Raw genomic sequence first — 20,182 nt, forward strand, 5'->3', positions numbered from 1 at the left:
AGAAGCTGCGTTGAGATTAGATTTATAGGAGATAAGTGATGCCTTTTAAGGAGCTTCGCGTTCAAACAGCCATACTTTTATTGCTGCCGGAGTCATGACAAGCAGCACAACACTCTCAACTGTCAAGTAACTGAACGTATGAATTTCACAGAGCTCGTTTCAAAATGCTGTTTCTTATAAGTCACAGTAATAGTTTTGGGCCAAAACGAAAACATCTTGAATGCTGCGCTACAGCAGCAACGCGCCAGACCTCAGACGTTGACACTGGTCTGCTGCATGTTCCCAAAAATGAACTCCAAACATATAGTGAAACTGCTTTTAGCTGCTCCACAGCTGTATACTGTATTCACCGATCAGTGTCACTATTAAAGCCAATAACTGTCTGAAGTGCTGCAAGTTTGACGCTCTGCTCTTTGCTGCTGTGATTTGTCCACAACCAAATTATTCTCCCTCGACTTTATCTGTGATCAATATCGATTCCAACGTTTGAAGACAGAGGCATGTGAATCTCATTAACCTAATTTTTCACATGCTGTAGCATCCAAATACTGCCCCTCCCCCATCCCTGGATTTCCCTCCAGCTCAGGAAACTGAATTTGTGAATGTGCTGTGACTTTTTAAAGATATCAGGAGAGCTCGGAGATGAGATTGTGGTGAGGCTTTAGATCAAGAACTCTAATTATCATTAATATTATTATTATTATCCTATCACCATCCATGATCAATGGGCGGTGGGGCTGTGTTCTCAGTTGAGGTCTCTTCTTTGGAGGCAGGAATGTAAATCCAGAGGGATTAGTGAGAACATACTGAGCTGTAAAACCTTCATTAACTCTCCAAGGGGTCTCTGCCTCCGTGCGTAAAAGTTGGGACGGAGCTCCGGGCGCGCCGCGCAGCACTTTCCATCCTACGGGCTTCATGTGCGTCAGGATTTGTGATGTTTTGATGCCACTTCTCGCGGCTCACTGACAGATGAGACCAGTGGCGTTCGGTTGATGTGAATGCGTTTTCCTCGCACAGATCATCTCTCTCGGTGCGCAGAGGGGACATGGGTCAGCTTTACGGTGCGACTCTTTTACCATTTGGCGCTATCTGTGTGGTTTTCCTGTGGGAATCTGGTGCCAGCTCTATCAGGACGACGCTTGCAGTGGACACCTCGAGGTGAGTGTCACGGACCAATGAACCGCAGCGTCAATATAAAGATTTAAAACAAAGCTGTACATGTTTATCTTGTCAATTAGTGTCGGGTTTTGGGCAAAACTCCACTACAACATGAAGATAAACGTTTGAGAAGCAAACAGCATCTGTAAATACACTTCTTATTGAGATGAATGTGACTGTAACAACATCCACTTCACCCACATTATAAAGTTTTATTTTCTAGTCAAATTAAGGACGCCGCTCTATCTGATTAGCGCGCCGTGCCAAAACCACAGTAACGTTTAGTCTGTGTTTAATAGGTTGCTGTTTCTTTACGACACAGTGTGCGCGCATGCTGTCAAAGAGGAGACCGCTGAATGAACTGCAGCGCGTCTAATCTAATGTGATTTTCACGGAAATGCGAACGGCGACCGAGAAACTCCAAGTGGTTGCAATCGGTCGCGGTGCAAAGAGCCAAATGTTCCTTATGCTCAGACCAAACATGACAGATGTTATCAACGTGTCCGGAGAGAGGAGGAGGAGGAGGAGGAGGGGAGGAGAGGATGAGAGAGAATTCACATGCACCGTCTCCCATTTGGAGGAAGAACCGCCGTGAAACGAGCAAACCGCAGATTGTAAACCAGCGGTAGCGTATTATTATTCTTATTCCTATAGTTGTTGTTTTCAGCTCGTCCGATTTCACACAGAACTTCAGATTTATGTCCAACGTAAATGAACTGGATTATGTTACAGTGTGGAAACATCCACGGATGCCCCCACTTAAAGGTCCAGTGTGGATCATTTAGGAGGGATCTTTTGGCAGATACTGAATGTACTACTACCCATAAGTATGTCTGCATTTGTGTTGAATCACTTTAAAATATAAACGGTTTGGTTTTCGTAGCCTTGGAATAAGCCATTTACAGTATTTGTACTTTAGCTTAGGGCCTTGTTTTATGGAGGCTGCCATTTGTTACAGCAGCCTGAGCAGACAAACTGGACAGTGCTTGTGATTTGTATTTTGAAACGGAAGCTTATTCTTTCTTGGATTTGAAAGCCACCATAGTATCGTAGTTAGTCTGGGCCACACGGTGGAACACGTGACACGCACTGATGCCATCTGTGTGGGGTTTGCATGTTCTACCCATGTGTGCCCCGGGTTTTCTCCGTTTCCTCCCACAGTCTCAAAGCATGCAGAGGTTAATTGGACACTCTAAAAAGGACCATAGGTGTGAATGTTTGTTCTCTTTTTTTTCTATTTATTTGCCTTGCGATGGACTGGTGACCTGGTTTACCCCGACTTTCACCACGTCAACTGGGCTACGGCACCACCCATGACCCTCATGTGGAGGATGAAGCGGTAGATGATGAATGAATGATTAAACATGGTTGGTCATATGGATAGAAACAACCAAACCAGTTCAGACAGCCACACATGGTAACAAGTAAACAGCACAATAGACAATATAACCAAGTACACACAAGGCCTATTATTCAGTGCAGCTACTGCTGCTGGGATAAGGCTCCTCAGAGCTCTGTATCTGTGCCTGGAGCACAATTGGTTCAAATGGTGGTTGAGTGGGTGTGTAGTTTAGGCAACTATTGTGGTTGCAATGCGTGTTATGGCCTTATTATTCAGTTCTGTGAGTTTGGCTTTGGGGTGACCCATTATTTTGGAGGTAGTGTTGGTTATGTGTGAGAGTTTGGCTCCGATAATGTTGTAGAAGCAGGAGAAACGGTAGAATGGTAATAGAAATAGTGCTGACCTTGACATATTTTCCTTAAAGGTCACTACAGAAAGTATTGTTCTTCTCTGGTTTGGTTTGTCTGTTATATAATATCAGTGCAAGATGGTGGCCTCTGTAAAGCCAGGCTTAAATAACTTAAGTCTTAAGGCTACGTAAACCAGACAAGTGACAAAAAGTCACTGATATTTCAGCTGCATTTCTTTTGCCAATTCTGCACCTTTTTGTTTTTTATTAATCTAATTGTCTTGTTATGGCTGGGACTGTGTGTATTACCTCACTAAAGTCAAGGCATTGCCATTATATCTCTAGATATATAGATTAATATTCAGGCTTCAAAGAATAAATCAATTAAGAATCTATGAAAATATTAAGGACAGGACAAGATGCATAAAACTCAAAATATATTTCTTTTTTTTCTTGAAGGAGATGGAAAAGTTGGTGATAAAAGGTTAAAGAGAGTGAACTCATTGGAAACAGTTCAGAGCCGGCTCATGACATAAGCGAACTTAGCGGCTGTTTGGGGCCTCAGATCACCAGAGGGCCCCCAATAGTGTGCGGAGAAATAAACAACCTTTTTTGAAATATTAAATGTATATATCTTTAGATATATTCACATATCTAAATAGTGTTTATCTTAAGTTATTTGGTTTTATTTTGGAGTTGCTCATTAGTGGTGCACATTTGCACATCTGTTCTAATTGTCAGGAACCAGCTACTCTGAGGTGGTGGGAGGGGGCCCCAAATCAAATTCAGCTTGGGTCCCCATAAAGGCTTGGGCCAGCCCTGAAACGGTTTAAAGAGTTTAGAACCTCCAAAATCCATTCTGCCTTTTCCATTTTGCTGTACTGTAAAAGTGGAGGAAAGGAGGTTTGTGTTCACTAACGAGGAAACCACAGCATTTGTCCACGTAGTGCAAAAAAGCAAATATTACTACTATAATAATTGGAAGCAGAAACAAAATGTGGCTACTCAATTCATTTAAAATGTGCAATGGAAACCTAATCTAATGACCCTGGAATCAATTAGACTTAAACTCCGTATAATGTCAAGCATATTCACCGTACAATACTGGATAATGCAGTGTGAAAATAGTAACAATTTAGGTCAAACTACTTTTGGCATTAGGCTCTAAAGTTTCAAGTGTAACTGTTTAACACGATGAAGTGTGGGGAGGGTTTGTCTTGTTGTTTCAAACATCTCTGACATATGGTAGTGAGTGTTCTTCATTTCCATATTGTTTCCACGTGTCTTTCTTTTTCTCAGAGCTGAGTGTCCAGAGAGTAAGATCCTGACCGTGGAGTATCCCTGTGTCCGAGCAGGAGGCAAGAACAGCACTTGTTTCAGGTAAGACACCAGATCTTCTTGTGTCTAAAAACCAAAAACCTGAGCCACTGAGTGACTGCACACCACATATTTACATCTTGGTATTTACTGTATAGCTGACTGTCTTTCCCAGAATAGTGCAAAGATGTGCTAAAAAAAAAGGACAAATGGCTGCTGATGACTGTTGGGAGACCCGACCGGAAACATTGTGGGCTTATGAGACGGTTTCTGTAACCATTAAACTGTCATTTCCAGGACTCCACATGTATATGGAAACTGAAATTTCCACGAGAGAGGAAAAAGAAAAAATATATTTTCCTGACCCTCGTCACTCGTATAAGGAAGATGCAGTTGGTCATAATTTGTCAATTCACAGCAGCCCTGTGTCTATCTAATAAAGAAATCATCACCCAATCTTTTATTCTAACCTCACTTTGTAGTTTGTTGTCCCTTTTGTGGACACGGTTGTTATTACTTTCTCGTACTACACTTTCCAGCTGAATCCCACCATCCTGGCTCCGTGACAGCAAAGCAAGAGCTTGAGCTTGAACTTTCTCAGCTTGGGTCCAGAGCTGAAACGTAAAAGGGAAGACATCCCTCCCAGGGAGTCAGAGTCAGGCCTGCATCAGAGTCCTCTGACAGGAGGGGATATGATCAGTTATTTTGAGCATCCATCTTGAGGAAGACCAGGACAGGAGACTGTTTATAATGATTACCGGCAAATGTGTTTCACCTACAGTCAAAGGGGGAAAAAGAGGAGTGTTTGCAATTTAACCGGGGTCAGCTGCACAGTACAAGGCGGTGTAAGAGGAGAACAGTGGGGCAGGATTTGAAAGGTATGACATATTACCAGGAAGCACAGTTAGATTTCCTCGACGTTCTTTTTAAAACACACACTGTCTCACCGGGTATAATTTACGACCATGCACCTCAATATCATATCTTACGAGCTCTGAGGTTCATATGAGTTAAAGGGATTCCATGAATTGAATGCAGACGCTGTGGCAGAATTGTAAGACTGAGCCACAACAGGAGTAAATCACTGTAAGATTTGTCATTTTTGACATTTACATAACCTTACTCTCAAGCCAAACTTTGGCTTTACAACTCTGGTTGTAGATGTAAGAAGATCCTTTAATAAATGAGCCACCAGGTCTGGTGTGAGGCCAGAACATCTGATCTGTTTACTGTCAAGGTCAGACTGGAGCTGGCTCTGCGTCTTGTTTAATTCCTGGCTTTATGATAGATGTGCGCTCGAGGAGGTGGATCAGATGAGGCTGTATTTGTCCTTTCCAACTGTCACAAAGTGGTTGAGCACAGACAGACCTAGATCATTTGGACTTCTGTAATTACCAGCAGGGACAAACGGACTGATCTATCATGTCGCTCTCAATCTGTTGTAGATTTTCACTCGCTTGGACACAAAAGTTGTAGTTTTCCAACGGTGGATGGACGTGCGCTTCTATCACGCCGATGTCACAGCACGTTTGACTGCGTTATCTGCATGTAAACATGATAATGTCCATATTATTCTTCTGAGATCACGCGGACCATCTGTCGTGTGCACATTGAAACGATATTTCAGGCTTTGAATCCATCACAGGCCCACCCTGCTCATGCAAACCACCTCACCTCACCACCACCACAGTTTTGTAGGCTGAGCATGTTTGTTGATGCAACATGTTCCCGACTGTTATAAATCTGTCCACTGTGTTCATCAGGGAGGAAAGTTACCCAGGTTACAAATAGGAAAATATCCAACTGATCAACAAGTCGGGTATCTGAAAACGGAGGCATGTTTTATGTCACATTAAAGCACATTAACGAAATTCAATGCAGGTAAAATGAGGTAGAACGATTAAAAAAAAAAAATGAAATCAAAGTAGTAGGAAACTCCAGATTAGATTAATATATCCATTATTAAAAATGAAATGAATACAAAGTGTGTAATAAATAATAAACTAGATAAGATGACCTCAGATAAAATAGTTTAGAGATGGATCTTTTGGCTTTTGTCAGAACTTTGGTGAATTATGAGTTGCTGGTGAAAGTCCATTGTAGTGATTCATTTTATTGGCGATAATAGCATGAAATGTTCCAGGTCTTGCGTTGTCATGAGGACCATGACTTTTGATAGATTTTAAAACCTTGGTCAGAATCCATTAAAATGTCACCTTTTTAATACGTTTTTCTTTTAAGCCCAGAATCTTGTGAAAGAGGTCTTATAGTAAGTGTGTAACTCTATCTTGTACACCATTGGCTCACGCTTAGAGAAAACTTCCTTGACTCCAAAGAAGTGGAGAAAATGAGAGCTTTAAAACTGATACAGTTAGTGACACAGTCTTTAATAAATAACATTCACTTAAGTAGAGGGCCACTTAGTCAGACAGGTTAACAGCTGCACTTTGGAACAGATACATATACTATTCATATTTCTTGCACATATTAACTTGAGATTTTGGTTTCGGGAGGAGATTTACATGCACAGTTTAATCCAGCTAAGGCCGTAATCCAAGTATAAATGCGGAGGAGAAAAATGATGTGTTCGCTGTGTGTAGGTGGCGCTGTATCTCTCTACAAGTGAGGGCGTGTTGAATCTGTTTCCTGTTGACCTTAACGTCACAGAAAAACAAACGCTAAGCGACGAGATGGACGGTGAGATGGATCTTGCTGTGGTTCTGTATGTTTTCGTACCTGCTGTACATGTTCGTCGTGACACAAATTAGATGGAGCGTGGCTCTTGTGGTTGCTGTGTCGTCCAAAGAAAGCCAGATATGTTAGTCGGACTATGACTAGCTCGATGTTAGTCAGACTAACTTGTTTACATGACATTAAGAAAACCAAATTATAAACCAAAAATCTGACTTTTAACATGCATGTAAATGCACTGACTAGTCTTTGTTGCTCTCAAAATGTATTTATCTAGTTGGATTTATTTGTCCAACTAGATTCATTTGTCAGGTGTTTTTAAACCTGTTGTCAATAGACTCTTTACACTCTACTCTTTTTTTTAATGTGTTTCCCTACTTTACTTTTTCTGCCGCTCATCTTTGCTGTGCCTGTGATGTCTCCGAATGCTTATCTTGCCTAAACTGTGAATACGATATCTCTGACTCCTTGAGGTTTTGGGGTGTTGTGTGGTGGAACCCTCTTTTGATCTTGCCATGTAAACAAAGTCTGGCACAGCCTCAGGTCTCCTCCTCCTCTGCTCTGCTGTGGCTTTCACACAGATGACGGTGAATCAGCTGAATTTCCACAAGGCTATTGTTTGTCCTTGTTCTGTCTTTGCTGGAGGTCAGGTTTCAGTCTGTGGTTTATATCCAGTATCTGTGATGCGAGTGTACAGTATATGAGCTTGCATGTTTGTTTATGAGTCTGTATTTAATGTCTCTGTATTGTCTGTGTCGGCAGTAACGGCAGTTCAGTTTCATCTCTCTGAACCCTAAGCACTCTCAGCTGTGGCGTATGAGTGTAAAACAGGACCTGTGGGGCTACGCTCAAATATAAACCCTCCTTTCACTTGACTGGCATGAGAGGTGAGCAGACTGTGCCAGTGGGCCAGTTTGTTGCTTTTGTGGTGGTGGATGGTTCTCATTTCAACCCGTCAATGGAGCTGTGGGTATGAACGTTCTTTACGACAACGAAGATGCCTCAAGCCAACACACTATTTACATGTATACCCTTCAGATAGTGTCATGACAACCGCACATGTAGTCCACATCATTCCAGGAATCATTCGCACCACTATAGTTCCAAGACATGATCCTTGAGACTCTCATCTCTGCCAAACTATGTTGTCCTGTCCAGCAGCTTGGCATGTAGCCTTCAACAAGTTCATGAAATGATCAAATAAAGACACAGCACACGGTACAATGCAGTACATGAGATTTGCAGACATGTAATGAATACAATGTGGTACATAAATTAGTATGAGGTAAACTGTGGGTTGCACACTAGGTTGTGTGTCGGTAGCTACTCTATAGAGATATGTGTGTGTACCAGAGTTGCTAATTTAATCCCTTGTTGTTCTTGTTGGTAATGCTCCGTTTCTCATTGTTCTTCTTTTCCTCCTCGGGTTAGGGTTATTGTGTTGTGCCTCTCGTCCCCAAGTCTTCACACAGGGATGTCATCAAATTACAAATGTCAAAGTCCAGGTTTCTCTCACAGAAAACATTGCTCCTAAAGTGCCAGAAACATTGTCATCAAGTTCCCTACATACTGTTCTTACTGTGATGTGGAGAGATTGTTTTTCGTAACAGACGCTAATCATGAAGCCTTTTTGGGTCAGAACTACATTATTAACACACACACTCTAAGGCGATGGTGAAAAGTGATGCTTCAGTACAGGAAGTATCAGAAAATGTATGTAAAGTTTAAACATAATATTTTAGTAGCACCTAAGAATAGCCAAATCCAATTTTAAAACTCACTTCCATGCAGTAGATAACACCCACAGTGACCTTAGACTGTTACTCTGATAACATATGGGAGGATGATGATTTTCATGGAGAATTGGTTGTCCACCCTTGATGCTACATTTATTACTTTATATAATATATATCTTTTTTCTGTGGCGTAATCATTGTTTTGTATCTAGTTCTGTTCTTCTGTTCCCATGATATCACGTCACCAAAGGACAGTGGGTATATGCTAGTGATTATTGCTGTTATCTTGAGGCAGGGAACTTTTTAATTTTGCCCAGTTGCACAGAGGATGGTTATTGTCAGAGACGCTGAACTTCTAAATGATTGGGCCCCATAAAATTGTAATTGACACCAGACAGAATAAATAGCACAACTCGCATGCAAATATTCAGCTGCAGCATGGCCTACATCGCTTACTCTGCAGGAGATCTCAATGACTATTCTGGCTTCTCACTTAAATCACAGTCGAGATGGATCTTCACAAGAATAAGCAAATGCCAACTCACAATGTGTGTAGGTCAATAATCAACATGTACTCTTTTAATATACTGTGGAGAAAAACAGCTTTGTTTCATTCATCGGCTTCATCTTCCACATGAGGATCACAGCGGACACAGGGCGAAAGGGCAAACACACAGAGACCAACAACCATTCATTCTCAGTCAATTTAAATTGTCCACTTAACCTCAGCATGTTTTTGAACTGTGGGAGGAAACTGAATTACCTGGAGAAAACCAACACAAACTGGGATTCAAACCAGCGACCGTTTTGCCCTAGATAACTTCTTTATCGATGGATATCCGGACATTTAACCAAACCTCAAATTATGTACTCAAAGCTTTAAGATTTGTTGTAGAAGTGTTTTTAAAACAACTAAAAGCTGCTTAAAAATTGCCATACTAATTTGCATATCCACATTATTTTCTGTTCGTGTTTTCAGTCATTTATCCGTTTGCCTCTTTCCTGTTCTGTGTCCTCATCGTTAAGATATATAGTGTTTTTTATACAGCTGTTCTCATTGACTTTCTTCTGTTTTTAAATGGAATATGTGTGGAAGTGAGACGCAGCCCGTTAGCGCTGTACATGTTGAAATGCCATCGCCAATAAAGCCACTGCTCGGCTCCGAAACCCAATTTCAGCGCTCATCACTCAGTCACATGACACTGAGCTGAGTAATGATCATTAGTCACTGACATTTGCGTCTGTAGGACTTGCCCTGCTGTTGTCGTCCAGCCAAATATGGCCTTTTCTTTCGTGAAATTAGGAAACGGAGGAGGTGGGATCGCACGGTTTGTCCAACTTCTTCCTTTCATCCTCCCATTGAATTTCTCGGTCTCACAAAGTCGCTGCCAGTAAAACAATACGTAGAATCTGTGGTTACAGATGAAGACTGAGAGGCTGTATTTAAAAGAAGAAAAAAAAACCACAATGCTTAACATCAGTGTTTCGGGACTTTGCCTGCGAGAATATCTCAAAGCTGAGTCACACGCAGATTTGGGTCATTTTGGCGGATTCTTTGCCTGTGAAGTCTCTGTTATCGTCGCACAATCAGCCCCCTTCTACATATTTGCTGTTTTATTTGTCTGTAAAACTTCCACACATCTTTTCACTAGCTGTCCACCCACACAGTAGTATTAGACACAGACGGGCCAGCAGGATGTTACCACTTGCGATCAGAAAATGTCCTTGCTAAATGTTAGAGATTAATGCGTCAAGATTTTTATGTCTTTTTAACTGATCTACAGTTTGACAGTGTTTGGTTTGATTCCTTGTCTGGCAGCTTGCTCGGAACCTCGTCAGAGCAGGTACTAAAAAAAAAAAAGTACTATCCTGATAGTAGATGCTATCGCTAATGGAAAAGCCAAAAGAAACGTGCCGAGTCGAGCCGTGCTGGAACTGGGTTGTGGAAAAGGTTGTCATGATGGTTGTCATGATGGTTGTCATTGAAAATGTACCCAGGGCCCCCCCGTTCTTCACAGCCCCAAGCATTTCCCTGGTATGCCTCTGTGCTGTCAGTGCGCCTCTGGTGTCAGCAGACATAAAGGCCTCTTCACACCTGGTACACACATGCTTCTTATGTGTATTGTATTCACAGCAGGTAAATTGCATTGTGTTTTCCTTTGCCAAAATGCAGATTGGATAAGGGGATTACATATGATTTGCGAACTTTAAATGAACACACGTGTATTCAGTTACACCTATTTTTCACCTATATTGATCACAAGGAAATTTCATATTGAATTACTTTATTTCATTTTGGTTCCCAGCAGTAGACAATCTTGCTTTTGGACTTTTTTTTTAATTTACTGCCACCAGCAGGTCAGAGTTGTCACTCAACCAGAGAAACACCGGATCATCCCCTGGAAAGACTGGCACAAATGTTTGTACAGACCTTCATGGTTCTCAGACCACAAAACATAATGAGGTTTACATATGTTGCTCGGAGTGGAATGTTTTAACAAGGATTGGGTACATTTTGCCAGGATATATCTGCACAGATTCATGTAAACCACAGGATGATTTTTTCTTTTTCTAGCTTTTTTTTTCCCCCCCTCTTCTCAACATTTCAGTTTTTGGTTCATGGCCTAAAAAATATGAATGATATTCCCTTCAGCTTTGTGTTCCTTGCCGTTATTGTTGTTGCAATTTTTAAATACAAAAGTTTCACTGGAAGAATGTCATGGAAGAGAAAATCATATTTGCAAACCTCCTTTTCATATGAAAAAAATCTGAATCCAGGACTCCCTCGTTTTCAGTCTGTGAACATTGTTGTTGGCTTCGCTCCGTTAAAATCATTGATGGTTGCAATTGTTAAAGATGGACCACGTTGTGGGGTCTTTGCTGGGTTGTGTAAGCAGTCCACAGTTTTGGATTTGGTTTGTGTTTTATACAGTCTGCAGATCCACGGATCTCCACACATCAGTCGTTAAAGCTAAATGTTTTCCTTATACACACCATGACGGGTCATGTAATCATATTCTGTCATGGACATGTCTGGAGATTAGAGACCAGTGGTTTGAAGGTCACACCACAGTGTATGTTTTAAAGCGTCATTTCAGTATCCTGCCAAACAAAAGTTCAGCATTTATATTGTTCTGAAACAGCGGAGTAAGCATTTAAAAGACCCCGTTAGGATTTATGGAAACTCTACAAGTGATATAGGCGTAGATTCTTTCATGCACTCCCCAGTACATTGCTCTGGCCCACCCATCCAAACCAAACTTACCCTGTGTGTCACCCAGAAACATTCAAAGTGTTCATTACTGAGATGTGAGTGAGACTGACTCAGATCCAGGCCTGGACTTCATCTCCACCTCCACTCTACAGCTTCCTGTGCTTGAGTCGGACTGAGCCTCTGTATTCTGCTCTGCAGAGACAGAAGCCAGGCCTCTATATAGTAGTCTGCATATTAATGCTGCGGGTTTGAGGTCAGCTCGGGTGCCATAAACAACATGTTCCATCCATGTTAAATGCTTTTGAAGTGCACGTAATTGCAGAGCGTTGACAGCTTTGTGCTATCCAGATAAAGGTCAGCGGGGTCAGTGTTGAGAAATTGATCCCATCCTTGATCACATCTGATCATTTCAAGGCGAAGGAAAAGCAAGTATGACGGCAAACGCTGACGTCGACTTTGATATAAACTGAGCACCAACAGCCACTCCTTGTGTCCCGTTTATTCCGTCTCTTTGGGAACGTGTTGCCCTGGCGTGGGGCAGGATGAGACCACAGGGGACCATCAGTGCTTCAGTCATGGTCCCTCAGAGACATGAAGGAGTGCGGGCTCTCAGCAGTTAAACCTCTAAAACAACACTCAGCAGGGAGACAGAGAGTCTGCCTACAAGGTGAACGACACAGATGGGATGACTGAGCATCTTAGTGACTGAACAAACAGCCGAATGACGATTGACTGGCTTTGGTGATTGATTAACCTACTGACAGCTTAGCATCCAAGCGTGCATTATGTGTACGTATCTGAACTTTACTCTTTGACACATTACGTGTCAACGGATAAAGTATTGGTGTATCATGTGCCCTGTTTCCTTCAGGATTTATGGGTTAGATCTCACCTCAAATCTGGACTTTCAACCATACTCTACCTCCTCCTCAGCATCACGGCATTACATGGTCAGAGTAAACTAATGTAGGCCAACTAAAAACCATCCAGAAAATTGCAAAAATAAATGAAAATTCCCAAGACAAAACGTGACACATGCAGAGGTGAGAGGATAAAAGCCAGAGACACACCCCAGTAAATGAGGACCTGAGCTGTTTCACAGCGCTGATAGAAACACTATTCGTTACTCACGCGTGTATCAATCAGTTACTCATTTATCATACGAAAGAGTGCGCACCACAGTTATTTTAGGAAACGGAAAAGCTGAATCAACTCATTTTTTTAAGACGCTTAAGCTGAGGAAACAGCAGGAACAGCGCAGATGAAAGAATAATGTTCTGAACACAGTCCTGATCCCAACGTACAGTTCGCTGCCCAGTTCTGGCTTGGCACAGAATATCGTTTCAGTTCTAACACCTATGGTGTGACGCTTGCTTGATTTACGGCATTTGACACACTGTGGTGGCCTTTGCATATCAGAAAGGATGCCATTTGAATTGTTTGCATGTTAATCTCCCACAGCCTCTATAAAACAAGGCCCTTCATGCCAATAGTACATACATGAGAGTAGTGTCCATTAAGATCTAAATAATTGACCCTAACTCTGCCCCTGATCGCTGAGGAAACAACGGCAAGTTCCCACAACATATCTAATATTTTTTCTATATAGCCAACTCATAAATAGCATATTTTTTGATTGATCAATGTATATTTATTTGGTTTTATTTTCAATAGTCTAAGCCATAAAAAAAAGTCAAAGGAGCATCTGCTGTATATTCTAAGTGGTGTAGCTATAAAGCTTAAATGTTATTCAACAAATAAACTAAGTTACACTATAATGTTTACTCTACTATTATATTTTAAATCACCTCTGAAACATCTCTTTATTATATTTCTAGAGTTCAACAAATCTTGGTTTTATTGTGTTTGGTCCCATTTCTTTAGTTTCATTCTGTCTGTAAATATAAAGTTTTTATCTGTACTCTTAGTTTCACGCTTGCATACTAACTGAGTAACTGTGTTACATAAACAGTGTATTTATGATGCCGTTTTACTGATAAGACACATCAAAAAGATAAAAAAAAAAAGAATTGAAAGAATTGCTGGGAGTCTGTGTCATAAAAGGATCATCCTGTCATCTCTCTCTCTCTCATCTTTCCCTCTCTTTTAATGATTTTTATTTGCTATGAGCACATGGAGATACAGAGCGGCCAGTTTCTACAAAGTGCGTATAAATCAATATCGGTCCATGTGATTCACTGTTGTACTCGCTGGTGCACTTGGTCAATGGTCCACTTTAACTATACTTTAAATAAAAGATGTGGGAAAACATGCACAGCATGAAGAACCTCGGTGGGTTTGGTGTCGGGTGGTGGGGGTGCTTTGGAAACGGAGGTATTTTATTTGATCCAAATGAAATAAAGCTGCACCCTGGCTGAGTGCTCCTCTCAGTGGGAGATTTGCTTGGAAAACCACTTGAAGGTCCATAAAAAGAACAAGAAGGGGAAATCAGAGTGGCTGCTGAGTTTTTCCTTCTTCTTTTCTTTTGTAATTGGCTTCCTGCTCCGATGAGGAGTACATGTGGCATAATGCTGCTGCTGACTGATTTCGTTAGAGGACGAAGAAGAACAGCAGCTCTGCTCACGTGTGCTCCTCACAGTCTGTTCACATCTATTATTCTGACCATCGTCCACATTTATCCGTCCTGCTCATCTTTTTTATTTACTTCTCTTTCTCTCTTACAACTGTCCAAATTGGACCCTCTGATGGGCCGATTCTGGCCCACGGGCCGTATGTTTGACACCCCTGCTGTAAAGGATTCAGTTTATTTGTATATTAAAGAAGAAACCTGAATAACAATGTTATATTTCACACAATGAGCAAACACTGAGGATTAGTTATTATATTACATACACATCAATTTTCCACAATCGCTGTACAGTCAAATCTTCAGAATTGCAGTGAGTGACATGTTTGTCTCCCGTTTTAAATTTATCCATCCATCGTCTACCGCTTTATCCTCCACATGAGGGTCAAAGGGTGGCGCTGGTGCCAATCTCGGCTGACATAGGGTGAAAGGCGGGGTACACCCTGGACAGATCGCCAGTCCATCACAGATACTACCTACCAACCAACCATCCATCCACTCTCACACCTTTTGGACTGTGGGAGGAAACCCACACATGCAAACTCCACGCAGAAAGGCCCTTTTTTTGCGACCGAGTCGTGAACCCAAGTCTTCTTGCTGCAAAGGCAGGAGCGCTCACCACTGCACCTGTTTTGAGTTGCGTAATGTGTTTACTGATGCGAGAGCTCAAATGTGGTCATGGGGCGAATTAACACTTATTTGTGTGTGTCTCATGCTCTTTTTTTGGCAATGTCCAATCATTTTATTGGTGTTTCACTTCGGATGACATCAGTAATGTTGCGTTACTGCCTCCCTTTCTTTCTTTGATTTTTATTGAACAGTAAAAACTGAGATCATCTTAAATATTTCATCTCTGGTGTATCCGAGTATGTTTGTGTGCAATTACACAGTTGATGCTTCGAAATCCACAGGTAGAGCATGACTTTGTAGCAGGAAATAGACGACGTTGTGTAAAGATGATTACAGTTGACACATCTGTATAGGAGACAGATGCAGTTAGCAAGAGAATGTATCACATCAGTGAATTACTACTCATCTGTATCTGGTTAAAATGACACATGGCTATTTTCAAATGGTGTACTCCTCTGCTCTGGGGAGCAGAATGAAAGGGAGCTACGGTGACCTTCCCATTCCAATAAGGATATGAGAATACAATTCTTTTTTATATATATTAATAAGGATTTTACGCAAAGCATAACATATTCTATTCCTTCTAATAAGCTCCTAAACATCACACACTGGACCTTTAAGTCTCAAGGTCTATCCGTCTAGAGAAATATACCATTTGTGCATCAAATGTGCTCTCAATGTAATAAAACTATAATGTCACTGGTGAAATAGGTTCATGTCAAACAGCAGGAAACCTCTGAGTGAAGAACAGAAGGAGGTGATTTGACTTTGAAACAGGTAACGAGGGCCAGATGCCTCCATCACTGTGTGTGTGTGTGTGTGTGTTAGGACACATGTTTATGAGTAGTGTGTGGATTTGTTTGTGCATGTGTCCATGTATGTTTGGATTGAATATAAGATGGGCGTGTGTGTGTTCGTAAATTAATCTGTATTTTCACAATTAATCAAGTCCATGTTTTGTCCAGAACATGGTGAAACATGTCGGGACGACGTCATCAAACAAACCAAATACTATATTTAGTTCACAGGAGAAAACAAATCAAGAAGATGCAATCAGAGAACAATTGAGTGAATGATCAGTAATTCCTATAGTGTGAGTTTAAAAAGCAAAGGTATAGATGTTGTTAGTGACTAGGACAACATTTTAAACACATGTGAGATGTGCATATACATATTATGCACATGTGTTTGTCTTCTGGGGATTATATTCCTTCCTTCTACAGCCTGCTCTTAATCATCCAGGGAGGTTTTTTTGGTGAGTCACTGACAGCTCTGTCTGCAGCTCAGTCCTCATCATTAATGCAGTGGATCAAGTAATTCTTCACCTTCAGACCATTAAAATGCCTGGTGAAATCTCCCAAATCTCGTCACGGGGAAACATTAAATGCAGCACATTTGGACTGAGCGCGATCTGCTTACAGACTGTTTGCGCTGCATGCAAACGTCCATGGGGACGTCCTATTCAAACTATCGCTCTCTTTTCTCCTGTAAGCGTTTTCTCTCCGTTTACTTTGGATGACAGTCAACAAACCCCCAGCTGTGGGAACAGTAACCTGTTCCTTTTTCTCACACTTGGAGCGGACACAAGATTCTTTCAGCAGAGCTATAGCGCTCTTGAGTTTTGCTTCTTCATTACACTTATCACTGTCCCCGATTCCCCCCCCCAGGGATTAATAAAGTATTTTGATTCTGATTCAGTTGTTTAGCGAGAACTTTTACGAGGCCTTTTGAGTTACTCTTCCTGTGTTTAACGGGTGTTTAATTGTCTTTGTAGAGCTGTAGAACAGAGTCGGACCTCCCAAAGTATGCCAGCCATCATCTTCCATCTTTTTCTGATTAGTGTGCACCTGAACGGCCCTCAGGACAAACGCAAAGGCCGTTTCTTTCTTTTTTTTGCATAATATATAGTCTGCTCCAGATTAGTGAGGTCTTTTTAGCCCCTTTTATGGCTCTGTCACTGTTTATACCTGAACAAAACAAATCACTGGCCAATTAATAACAGATTTGGAACCACGCTGTTGCACTGTTGTTTGAAGTTGACGCGCATTAGCGGAGATGCATGTGGCGGCACGTATGGCGTTCTGTTTCATGCAGCGAAAGTTTGGAAACTGAGATGAGAGGAAGTGGAATTTGCTGGCAAGCTGCAAGTGAAAACCGCCACAAATGTCTCACCTCTAGGATTTCCCTACGACGCACAGCTATTTAGAAGATCTGGAAGACCTTCTTGGTCTCTCGGGTACAAAAGCTTAGCAGACACACATCATTATGGGGACCAGTTGTTTGCTTGACCTCACGGATGAGCTGTTTTCACTCCAGCATGTATGTGTCGACTTCTGTTCCCTCTTTATCCTCCTTACGCCTACTACCATCCTTATATTCACATAAGATATTCGCACGGTTCTTCCCAAAAACTTTCCAGTAAGAACAGCAAAGGGCGGTGCAGTGAAAAACAAGGCAATCAGAGATGGCAGACTTCACCTCATTCACGCAACAAGCCTCTGTCGGCCTCTGTTGCTCATATTGGCAAGTGCAGAAGCACAGAGCCACCAAAAACAATACTTCACTCCCACTCCATGGGATAAGGCAATAATAAGGTGTTTTAGTGCAGTTTATTATTGACTTTCCCACACGGTTCAACTTTGTGTTGTACTACTTACTACTTACAATGTACGAGGTAGGAAAAACTATGTTGCTGATGTTGTTTTCTGTTATGCGTTTCATTATTGGGTTGTCAAAGAATTCATACACTTAATATCTGTAGATTTAATTCATATTTTTTTGTTATTAGGCATATATTTGAAATGAATAGTATAATTAATAAGGATGTAAACACATTGCTTTGTACAGAAATACTATATTTTTTGCAATGTTGGCAGTTAGTGATGGGACAGAAGTCATGGTATCATGGTAATCATGGTGAATTTCTATTATCGGGATAATCGTCAATGGAGACGAACGTTAATATTTCATGTGAGTGCCACAATGAGGAGCCGCAATAATATTGTGAATCTGTTCTGATGATGGACAAAATCAGTTAACAAAATATCAGTCCTATCCAAACCTATCTATATTTACCTATTGGTAAACATAGAGCCTGTGTAGCCGTTCCTTCTGGTATCTTTTCCATTCGTCTGGTGTAGGATACCAACTCTGCAAACGTCTGCAGACTTGGAGAGAGCGGAACACGTGCGCGTCTGTCACAGAAAGCGGCTCAGAGGGTCAGAGATGCCACATTCCTGCAGTGACGCTGAGCCTGGACAGGTCACAGGGGCCACAGACCACTGAGAGAGATGCTGTCAGACACACACCACACACACTCACACACACACACACACACACACACACACACACACATACTCGCGTTACAACCACGAAGTCCTTTAAGTCTTCTTAAAACAAATACAAATGAAAACAGGCAACCGCAAACGAAGATATTTCTTAACTGGGAGATTGTGCTGAAAACTCATGACTTATAAATGAACTTAATGCGATGCTGCATCATTCTTACTCATCAAGTTTGGTTGTAAATCTCTACCGTGGTGTCTGAGGATTTGTGTATATGATGTAACGACGGTCTTTGCAGAGCTAACTCATTTTTAATAACCTTTCCAGTGAGATGGTTTCACTTATTTTCTTTGGCATTCGTCTTATTTTGGGGCCTCGACTGGCTTTTAAAGGAATTCTTAAATATTTTGGAGCCGAGCCAGAAGTCAGGATGTTTAACAACAGCTAAGAAGAAGCCGTGGCATCACATGTTTGGTTACCGCCGTAAACATGTTGCTATACATGTAACTGGAGACCAGCGAAGCCGTCCTGGTCTAAGTGGGTTTGGTTTTTTTCAACACAGTAGTTATATATGTTTAATGGCTGTATCATAAAATGTCCCAGTGATCCTTGAGCTAGTGATTTAAAGTTTGGATGTTAGGCATCAGGATGGGAGAATAGTTCCAGAAATGATGGAAGGATGAAATGAGGAGGGCAAGGTGAGGCCTAGCATGGAGGAGGAGGAGGAGGAGGGGGAGGAGGAGGAGTGGAGGTCAGCGCACATTTGGTGGAAGTGGTTGAGACCTCATGTGCTCTTTGTCAAAGCTTTCTCTGTTAGGCTCGCGCTCTGATGTTTCCCCCGAGGCTTAGGTCCTGGAAGTGGACAAGCAAATAAACAGAGAGGAGGTGCTCACACCTTTACATATGTATACTCACACAAGTTAAAGTGAACACTCACACAATTACCTAAAAGTGTTTAACATGCAGCTGTGCAGCAACAGCTTTAACTTTTAATGGGGAAGTTGGTGTACTTGGTCATTTTAAGTGGATTTTCTTAAACATAAATGTTTAAATTGTGGACATTTAGGATATTTATAACGTTAGAACTTGTTGCTTGTCAAGCAAATAAGTAAAAGGCACATTTTTAGTTTCTGCCAATGTCTATGTGCTTTCACTGGAGCACCAAAGACACACACAAATGTTTTGACCATGGCAAAGCTCCCAAAAAAGTGTTGTACCACAGAATCCCACTAATGTGCTTCACTACAATCTATCGTCACATAGTCATAGACGACACGAGCGGCCAGAGTTTTGAACTTCTTTCGTCCGTGAGCTTTGAAATAAATTACAGCTCAGTTGATGGCTACAACATGCTGTAATTATAACACGTATGAGCCACATCAGTAAGAAGCATCCATCAAAATGACAACATGTTAACACACACACACACGGTCTATCTCCTGTCCTGGTGTGTCAGTGGGCCGTTGACCTCCTCTGGGCTTCACTTCCTGTGTTCCTCCCCACCAGAGCCCCAAGAGGGAGAACACTCTAATATGACAACAGCCTTCATGCCTGACCGTCCTCCTCTTCCTCCTGTCAGTGTCCTCCCTCATTTCTTACTTGTGGCATTTCCTCCCCCTCTTCATCAACGTCATCCCGCATTGCTGTGAGTTAAAAGTGAAAAACGAGCTGGGATGTGTTTAAAAAGTTATAACGAGGGAGCAAAACTACTGATGTTTCATATTGTAAGAGGAAAAAACACATGTGCGTTAGAGGGATTTTCTAGCATCGTTATGATGGATTTTCCTTGTCGTTGCAACCTACTGTATTCCTGCTTGCAAATGTACAAATACATCTCTGTAACACTGGATGTGAAACAGTACAGAACCCCCCC

The 20,182-nt window shown here is 41.6% G+C and overlaps 1 protein-coding gene across 1 annotated transcript in view; it reads left to right on the top strand.

The window, feature by feature from the left end:
• LOC131459134 (collagen and calcium-binding EGF domain-containing protein 1-like) overlaps nucleotides 1-20,182 on the top strand; it is a 41,822-nt gene that overhangs the window by 9,796 nt on the left and 11,844 nt on the right. Inside the window, exons 2-3 of the mRNA XM_058628593.1 lie at nucleotides 1,018-1,158; nucleotides 4,149-4,229. Coding sequence (XP_058484576.1) covers nucleotides 1,046-1,158; nucleotides 4,149-4,229 — 194 coding nt within the window. The 5' untranslated portion in view covers nucleotides 1,018-1,045. The remainder of the gene's footprint in view (nucleotides 1-1,017; nucleotides 1,159-4,148; nucleotides 4,230-20,182) is intronic.

This window comes from Solea solea, chromosome 5, assembly GCF_958295425.1.
Source record: "Solea solea chromosome 5, fSolSol10.1, whole genome shotgun sequence".
NCBI lineage: Eukaryota > Metazoa > Chordata > Actinopteri > Pleuronectiformes > Soleidae > Solea > Solea solea.